General features: G+C 33.1%; 1 protein-coding gene across 2 annotated transcripts in view; it reads right to left on the bottom strand.

The window, feature by feature from the left end:
* Positions 1-1573: 1573 nt before the first annotated feature.
* DACH2 (dachshund family transcription factor 2) overlaps positions 1574-9793 on the bottom strand; it is a 688009-nt gene continuing 679789 nt past the window's right edge. The window contains exons 11-12 of one of the 2 annotated variants that reach the window (XM_006905925.1): positions 6355-6401; positions 1574-2068 (exon numbers count right to left, since the gene is read on the bottom strand). In XM_006905925.1, the coding sequence (XP_006905987.1) occupies positions 6397-6401 (5 nt within the window). In that variant the 3' untranslated portion in view covers positions 1574-2068; positions 6355-6396. The remainder of the gene's footprint in view (positions 2069-6354; positions 6402-9793) is intronic. The other variant, XM_006905924.1, reaches the window with a different exon arrangement.

The raw sequence follows: 9793 nt of genomic DNA, 5'->3' as shown, positions 1-9793 counted from the left end.
AAAAATGGTTAGGTGCTTTAGATGGTATAGGAAGACACCATTATACTATGATTGTAATTACAGATGAAAGTATTGAGTATATCTGAAAGTGGGAACTGTTGCGTTCCCCAACTACTACTGTACAAGCAGGAACTTGATATGAGTCCCCAAAGTTTGCATGAGGTTGATCCAGCTCCTCTACCAACAGTCTCAGGATGAATATAAACTATGTTCTCCAAAGAGAGTGCAAGGGAAGTGTTGTAACACTGGTTCTCCCAACCCTAGAAGGGTGTTTATGCCTGAAAAAGAATTGGTATACAGTGAAACCACTGCCCTGCTATGAAGGAATTCCTACCCTGTACCCAGCTCTTTTTTCTTAAAACTAAGGTTCTTATGTTGTTGGAAGAGGGACATAATAATGAGGAGGAGGATTGAAACGGTGGTTAAGTGTTTGCATTGAAATGGTAAGCAATCTTATCCCAAGAAACATGGAGGTGCAGAGTGGGCTCCACTCTCAGTATTTTTCTTGCTCAATCTCTCCAGATGGGCCAATGAAATGGGCTCCAAACAACCAGGAGATTCCTATAGTTGCTTCTACTTCCCAAGAAGTCCCAGCCATCACTCGACCCAGAATCAACTATTTTGTTCCCTTCTTATTGTGTTCAGTTGGGGGGAGGACATGCTACTAGAGCAGGTCTGTTCAGCCAACAACAACAAACTCTTTTTTAAATGTATTTATTTAAATTACTTTAAAGTATACAGTACACAGTATATTGGTTAGACATCTATATAGAAAAAAAAAACTCTTAAGAATTTTTCTTCTCTAGAGTAAAGAAAGAGCTCATAGTCTTTTCAAGACCATAAAAACTTCCATAAATCAGGATGGTGAGGAGGCGAAGGTGAGAGGAAACATTTGGAATTAAGCAACACCATTCCCAACTAGAAGATGTACAGTTTCTGGCTGGCTAGCAAGAAGCACTTGGGGTTATAACACACATTTTATAAGACAGAGGAGTGTAAATGGCACTATGTATGAAAAACTGAGAGGTTCCTTGTTGAACCTGAATTTGGTTGAGCTCCAGGATTGTAGTGGAAGTGAACCAAGAAAGTGAAGATGCACTAGATAAAATATAGGGCAGGGCTATGACATCAGACATTTTTTCATCTAGCCTTGGTTTTTCATTAGGCTACATTGGATATTTGGATGTACAGGGAGAACTGAAATTTTGGGGAGCCAGAGCAAATATGTTTCTTCTTCTTCTTTTTCTTATTCTCCTTATTTTTTTTTCTGTTCTCCACTAATAGTGGTTCAAGAATAAACTCTTTGGAAATAATAGATATTCAGAAAGATTTTCATTCTTGATTCACCACATTTTTCCCACTTCCCAATGCAACCTTTCCTCCTAGAAGCAGGTTCACTAAGCACACAGAGCCAGGAAAAAAGGCAATCTGATGTGATTCAGTAGAAGAACTAAAGGCAATACTATTGGCCTATTTAAACAGGCGAAGTAAGAATTATGTTCATATTTGCACTATGATTCTCTTTCAATGACTACAGTTGGCATTTCTAAAATAAAAACTCAGTGACAATTGACAAAGTCAAAATGCTTTTATTAATACTGAAGTTTAGCAAATACATTTCTAACAAAGATGGTGTACTTTAACTTAATATATGATAAAACAGAGAAACCATACACATAAGTTTCTAGTCTCTAACACACTACTGCATTTTTCCCTAAAAGACAAAAAGCCAAGCTGAAGTAAGCATAGAAAATCATCAAATATGTTCAATTTACTTTACTCACAAGGATTTAGTTCATATTCTTAAACTGGTCAATCTAATGTGAAGACAAAGTTTACATCGTTGCTTTAAAAATGTACACACGTTTCTTTTTTAATAACACAATATAAATTGAATAGTTGCTTCAGTAAACAAAGTTTTGCTGATAAACACAATCAAAATAACTCCATTTTGGTTAGTTTCAGAGACAAACTGGAATCACAAGCATCTTCAGTTATGCAAAGCCAGTGAGGACCTTTCATGCTGAATAAAACTGTTGTGCCATTGCTAAACAGTAATAGTTACCTCCTTTGAAAAAAGAAAACAAGTTAGTTCCTCTGAGGATTAATTCTGAAACGTACTTAAAAATATTAAACATCTATCTTCAGAAACCTGAATTATCTGATGATGTAACAGGCTTGATTTAGTTTCGATAAAATTGTAAATTTCTTAACATTTCTATATGTTAACATGTCAGTTTTTGAAGATCCTTCAAATTTCATGCTACAACTTCTGTTCTTTCCACAGCACTGAAAACATTGAAGACCGATAAGATTCTTTTCATACTATGATGTCTGTAGTTACCTACATGACTTTTTGCTTTGTACATATGGTATATTTGAGATCCCTATGTTTTACCAAAAGAGTGAAAGCAGTATCTGGTCATGATCTAAGGTAATGACAGCTTTGTTACATTTAGAATTTCCTCTCCCCAGGTTAACCCTGAGACTGTGCATACTGCATGAAGAGAGACTAGTTCTGAATATGATTTTAGTATACCGTCTGATTAAAACAGTACCTATTTAAATTTTGGTAATCAAAATAATCCATATCATCCTAGAGTCTGAAAATATTTGATAATGTGTGTAAAAATTATAATTGGAAACAATTTTCAAAGACGATTTTACCTCTTTTTGTCTAACCTTGTTTTTCTCCATAGCCGTGGCTTATGGCCTGAGTCTCTATCCAGCTACCTCATAAAAATTAGCCTATGGTCACAAACGAACCAGAAAAGAAAGTGTGGATGATCAGTACAAATCTATCACCCATGATTAAGAAATACCTAAAGTCTATGTTTGTGAGTCAAATGTATCATCTTCACACCTAAAGAAGAATATATCATCATTATTGGACTGATATGCATAGTCTAAAATATTCATTCTAGTCAAAGCTTAGCATTGTCAGGAGGAAAATACCCTTTTGAAGCCTTGTTTATAAAATCTTTAAAATATTTATTATTTTTATGTAGAAGACATTGTGGGGTGTCAGGGAGATTTTCTGGATAGTACCTCAGAACCAAAAAGAATGATATGGTAAGATAATAGAAGAATAATATTTGTGTCTACGTTAATCAGATAACCTGGAGGGCCAGACTTCATTAGAGGGCAATCAAAGAGACCTTGAAATTCACCCAAACATTTCCAGCAACCAGAAGAAAACAAAGCTTGAATTTTTTGAAACTGTCTAGTCGTCTGTCACCCCAGATAATTGTTCAGATCCTTTTCTGGCATCTGAGAATATTTATTCTGATAAAATGCACCAAATAGTTGCTCAGTTTTCCAGTCTACCTCATCCTCTATATACACAGCCTAAACGTCAAAGGAAAGTTCTTCAACATCAAATGGCAGACAGTCATTTTACCAGGATTGAAATTTACACAATATAGCTAAAGTTTAAATCATGCAATATAAACTGTGAACGTTACAAACTTGAAAACAATGACAAAACAAAATAATATCCTGTAAAAAAGGTACATATAGTAACTAACGCCAAAAAGCAATCATCATTTGTCCTTTAGAAAAATGAAATTTCTGAAAATCTCCCTCCTTTACTATGTTTAATTATTATCTTTATAAAAGAAGACAAACGTATCTGCCCACATTCTTCATTTAATGTGCCGATTTATAAGGTCTATCAGGAACCGTTTCCAAAGCAGTTCAAAAGTCCAAAGAAAAGCTAAGCTAGCAAAAAGAAGACAGTATTACTATGAATCAGGTTTTCTATGCAGAATACAATTAAATTGAGATTTCATAGTAGTAAAACTTTTTCTCCTAATTTAGAAGACAGTAGCAACATAGACTCTTGTGTAGCATGCTGTATAATGTTAATATAAATTCTGTTACTGTTTTACGTACACCAATACTGAGTGATTGTAAGGAAGGAGCCAATATTGACCTGCTAACTGACACTTTTTCTTGGAGCAATCTCAAAATTTACCACATTTCAATTTCAAAATGCATTTCAGCTATAATATGAATGATTTATCACTTAGTAGTAGCTGTCAAAGTAAACTCTTAGATAAAACAAAAACATCTGGAAACATAAACAGAGGAAAGCAATAGCTGAATTTTAATCCAAACCCAGCATGCTCACTTCATTAGGAACAGGAAACAGCTGATTAGTAATTGAATGTTTCATGTTTTTAAGAGGGTTCGTACTTAAGCTCCAAACAGAGATGATCTAATATGCATCCTGGGTGTAAACAAGATTAAAGATCAGGAAAAGCAAAGAACAAAGCCTCTCTAGAGGAATGTTAGGGAGTTTAGGAACTTATAAGGAATGACACACACTGACATTTAGGGAGAGGCGACAGAATTTATTGGTTTAAGATTTATCAGATAAGTAAAAATGCAAATTCATTACACACAAAATGATCGTTTGAAAAATAAAAATGAAGGCCTATACAGCCCTTCCCTTAGCACAGCACTGCCTAACATGGGCATGCCATGATACAGGAGTCTGGTGTGGCCTCCTCTATACAGGAAATGAGCCTCTGCTGATCAGTTGAGTGATGTCTAAAGGGTCACACCTGACTGTTCCAAACTCAAGTAAGTGTGAGACTTGCTTTCTGCAGTATATATTGGAAGCTGATGAAAGGAGAAAAGCTAAAATCAGGTACCAACAAAAAAGGCAGATATGTGGGGAAAGGCCAGAAAAAAACACATGGAGATTCCTTATAGTTCAACCAAAGTCAATTAAACATATCTATTGATAAAAAGACATCTACTTTGTCTTTAAGTGACTTAATTTGAAAATGCTGTTCAATTTTCTCTATAATTCAACATATTTTGTTTGCCTATCAAATAATGATATTTCAGGATGTTATATTTTTAGTCATACTTCCTTGTTATTTGATTCGGATATGTGGTATTAATAATTTTTTAAAATTTTATTTGCTTCAGTCTTTCTCCATGATTTGTAATTTGCATTATTTCACTAAATTAGGTTAAATCACCACATCTACTCTACACAAGTAGACCTACAGACTGTTGAGCACACCAGAAACCACATGCCTGTGCCTTAGAAGAAATTCCTTCATAGAATGGAACGACCGGAATGTCGCACTGATGTGAATTAATGTAATATTTAAAAGTGTGTAAAGTAGGTGGCCATTTCAGCAGAAATTGCATGTACTATCCCTGGGAACTAATTTGAAGAATATATAAAAACTTGGTTGGGTACATGTAAAAATAACAATGTATTAGATTTTGCTCATGTAAAGAGGGCACTTTAGGAGGGGAATTCAATCTTTTTGATCACTTGAGTACAATTTAACACATTGGACTATTGCTCTATTAGATTCTTAGGAGGCATGAAAAAATGATGACAGATATTTGCCACCAGTTTTTGGCCAGGTGGACATTAAGTAAACAATTAAAAATATTTTAGGCCATTTCTTGGGCAATGCAAGCAATATGACTCATTTGGTTCTAATCACTGGAACATTTTAGGCATCTGGCTGTATATAGACCAGAGGGTGAGCAATGGAAAATATTTATGATGTGATTAAGCCATCATGTCTGCCTTTCTTCTTTCTTAGCCTATAGATTTTTTAGTTGTTTGCTCGATGATAACTCAATAAAGAGGAAACAGGATTGGAGATGGGAGGAGAGCAGAAAAGAATAAAAGGGATATTCTTAGTAGCTTGGGTATGTGTTTTTATCATTGCCTTCTTTACAGATACGGAATGTGCTAGTAGAAAGGGAGTAAATGAGTTGTTCCATCATCAACAGATCAAAGAAAGAACTAGGTGTGGTAAATTCTATAAACTAGAGTTCTCTATATTCCCTTAGAGAGCACTACAAGCAATGTGCATCTTTTAGAAAGGTGAGCTCTAAAACAGTCATAACAAATATTGAACATTTTTGCAAACAAGTTACATCTTCACATAATTTCCGTTAAATCCCAGGTCAGCCAAATATAAAGCTATTTCATAATAATCACGGTTTAAAGGGGGCATGTCTACATTTTAATTTCTGTCATGCCATTTAGAAATAGCATTTTTCTGTCTTAAAAATTCTTCTACCTACTTACTCCACTAGGATGCTGTGTGGATTAATATGATAATGTTTATGAAGCAGTATGAACTCCATAGAAGAAAAGGTTTATAGAAGTATAAAGTATCATATTCAATCATCATTATGATTATTCCCTAAAACCATGTGAAGCCCATTCTCTAGCACATTTTTCCTTTACGTTCAAGATTCTATTTATTGGTCATGAATGAATAGTAATCGAAGGTTCCATATTTTAAGAATTTGTGTATAAATTCGAAAGAATTACAGCACTAGATAAGCAAGTAACTGCTACAGCACCCTATTCGGGCCTATGACCAGTTGGAGTTCCAGCATCAGTGTTCAGGCTGCACAAAAAAAAAAAAAAAAAAAACAATAAGACCAGGTCAATATTTCATTCCAACAACAAAAAAATCCAAAATCTACTCAATGAACGTCACTGACAACCACAAACTGGCTTTATAGTATTTTGCTGTGCTATATATGCCTGAGATTTGAATAAATCTGTGTAGAATAAATGTATTAGACTTATCCCTTAATCATATATTCATTGATGTCTCATTCTATTAAAATGAAATTATACAAATGTGAGCAAAAATGTAGATTTACAGGAGTTTAAAGCTTAATCTTATTCTCTAGGGGCAATATGGACAATATAAAAATGGTATAAATGATATTTCCTAACTTTAAAATATGCTTATGAGCCCCTTGTGCATGTTCCGCTGCTTTAAAACCTACAGTGAAATGCATGACTAGCTTAGTAAGCAAGGCATTTAGAAAGTTTTTTTTTTTTTTTTCTCTTTTACAATCAAACATGAGTAAAGATCCACATCATTTTCTCTGAGTTGAAATCTTTGTTACTGATTGCAATTTCCCCTCAGGATGAGAGTTCCTTTCCTGACAGAATGGTTATTTAAAAGTAACTTCTCACTATTTATTTTTTTTAACTGCCAAGAAATGTGTCTATGTTTTTGAAGATTTAAATTTACGTTTAGAAAAAAATATATTTTTCCTACCCAGAGCTCATGTATTCTTCCAAGTGTTTCTTCACCTCTTATTAGCTTATATAAACAATGGGATTTCTTTAAGAAATAATAGGCATCACAAACATACTTTGGGCTATCAAACCTTTCTTTTGAGGGAGGTAACATATCCATGAACTAATGGCAATATTTTAGAAATGATTTATCCACCTAAGTATTAAGTTTTATGTTTTGTTCAAGTTACTTTCATTGATTTGTTTCAAATTTTCAAAGGGGCACTATATTATTTGGCGCTAAATAAGATCGCATTAGAAAAGTCATGTTTTCCTAACCTGAATAAGAGATAGAGAAAACAATTTGCCGGTTAATGCTCCACTTCAATCTTAGATTCAATCCAAATTAAATATGCAATTAATTGCATGAATTATATTTCAATTTGTGGAAACATTTTCAGAATGTGACCTTCTTAGAACAAATAAGCCACAGTAGTGATGTTAGTTTGGGGTCCAGTTAGTTATTAGTACAGTAATATAATATGAAGCTACCAATTTGAGAGAAGGAAAAGTAGACCATTACAAGATAGGTCAGATAATAAAATAGCATAGCATTTGATAGAGAAAAGCATTACTTTAAAGTCATTTTTCAGAAGTGTCTAGTGCTTATTATTATAATGTGCCACTTTTAAAGAATGGAGGTTTCTTAAAAATAATAACGGCTTGGACTTATCAGCCCTAAAAAAAAATCTGACATACTCTAATCAAAACAAAGACGAATATAAGTCTTCTTTGTAAATGGTATCATAATGGAGTATTGACCTCTCTTTCTTTCGACTCACTTTGTTTTTGTGAATTGATTCTTTAATATGTTCTTTTCCCCTTCAATCTAGTTCTTGTAAGACCCAACACAAAATGGGAACATTGATACCCTTCCTTCTATTCTCATATAGGGATAAAATACTAAAATATATTTATCATAACTATATACTACAGAGCATAAGTTTTAAAGATTTATACATCAATTAATGGCAAATATTTCACCCCTACTAAAATCTATACATGCAAATGTAAATGCTAACTTCATATGTATTTTATAAGGCATAGTAATGATATCTTTTATATGTTATACTTGTCAGAGAGTATTGACCTAATTTATTGATGAGGAAGATTAGGCAAATACTATTATTACTATTTTACTAAAATTAAGTCAGAGAGAGGTTGAATGACTTCTCAAGATTAGTAACGGAGTTAGGCAGCTAGTTACTAAGAAGCCTTGACTAATAGACCAGTGTTCTTCCTATCACTTCATTGTGCCTCCCACAGACCAGTTATAAAATGGCAATAAAAGTACATGTGTCCAGTACACAGACCTGCAACTTAGAGCCACACTAAGAGCTCTAGAAGTACATGAATTGTACTTTTCAGCAGGGAAGAGAAGGGCAGGGAAAGAAGAACCAATAAAAACTAATATTTATGGAAAACTGACAGTTAGGAACCATACTAAGCCAATCTAAGCACTTACATCACATGTGGAATGACATATTCTTTCATTAGTTCTTATTGTAGATAACGTCATGGTGGAAAGTTGTAAGCTACTTATATTTCTATGCCAATCCTCTAAAAATTCTTATGTCTTATCAACCCACCTTCCATAAGTAAGTTATGAATGTTTTATAAAGGTCAAATTTATTTGAGTTTTGTGTAGAATACATATTAAGAATATTTTAATGTAATATTTAAAGCACAATTAAGTTTTTTTTTCTTTTTATAACTTTACTCCATTTGTATGCTAACCTGACAGAAAAACACTAAAAATTCTCATTTCAAAGGAACCAAAATACGTAATTAAAATATGGAGGGAAATGAAAATGGAAGTAATGGAAAAACATTAAATATTTATTTGAACAATGTTAAAAATGACCACATCCAATATTTACCATTGAAGTCTGAAATGCAGTTACCAGGAGATTGTAATATTTGAGTTGAAGGTTTTGCCTCATTCATTTTAAATTGTTATTCACCAATGTTAAGATCAACGTGAAATTCATTTGTATTGTTTTCAAGACAATAAGAGCATTTAAACATTTATGGAAGAATAGGAACATAGAGAAGAAATAGTTATAAAAAAATTATGCTTTCTTGAAAACTAATAGAGGATTCGATTGAATGTTGCCCAAATAAATATTTTCATAATTGCAGTAAAGTAAATGCCACATTAAGTACGTGGATTATTACTAATGTTAATTTTCAAGTATTAAATAAATAAATCTTAAACTTTGAGAGTCCATAGATTAGGGGGCTTCAAGGAGAAAGGAGGTCTACATAAAATTCTAAAGAATATTTTTCTTTAAATTGACTTTAATTTCCAAAATTGAATGTTGTATAGCTATTAAAAATGAGGAAGAGTTCCCTAGAACAAACAAATAAAAAATTATGTTAAGGACCTTGCCTAAAATTATATATAACTGAGGGTCTGTTGAGGTCTAGTTCTGAAAGGATGATATGAGTTTAGCTATGGATAGAAAACTTATTTCTATTAGCATTTTATCATTTTTATAGTTTTAAATAGAAAAGAGAGATGTATGATATTTGTATAATTTTACTAAGTTTTATCGCAGTCTCTGCAAAGTTTTAACCCTTTTCCCATTTGCTCTGAGAATACTTGGCAGTGGCCCTTGTAGCTGCAGCATTTATCCCAATATAATTCACAGAATACAGTCTTAATCTTACCCCCAAATATTGCCATGAAAAATCTTGCTT

Source organism: Pteropus alecto, unplaced genomic scaffold (genome assembly GCF_000325575.1).
Source record: "Pteropus alecto unplaced genomic scaffold, ASM32557v1 scaffold231, whole genome shotgun sequence".
Taxonomy (NCBI): domain Eukaryota; kingdom Metazoa; phylum Chordata; class Mammalia; order Chiroptera; family Pteropodidae; genus Pteropus; species Pteropus alecto.
The sequence above is the reverse complement of the archived record's forward strand: the minus strand, read 5'-3'. Positions and strand labels throughout refer to the sequence as shown.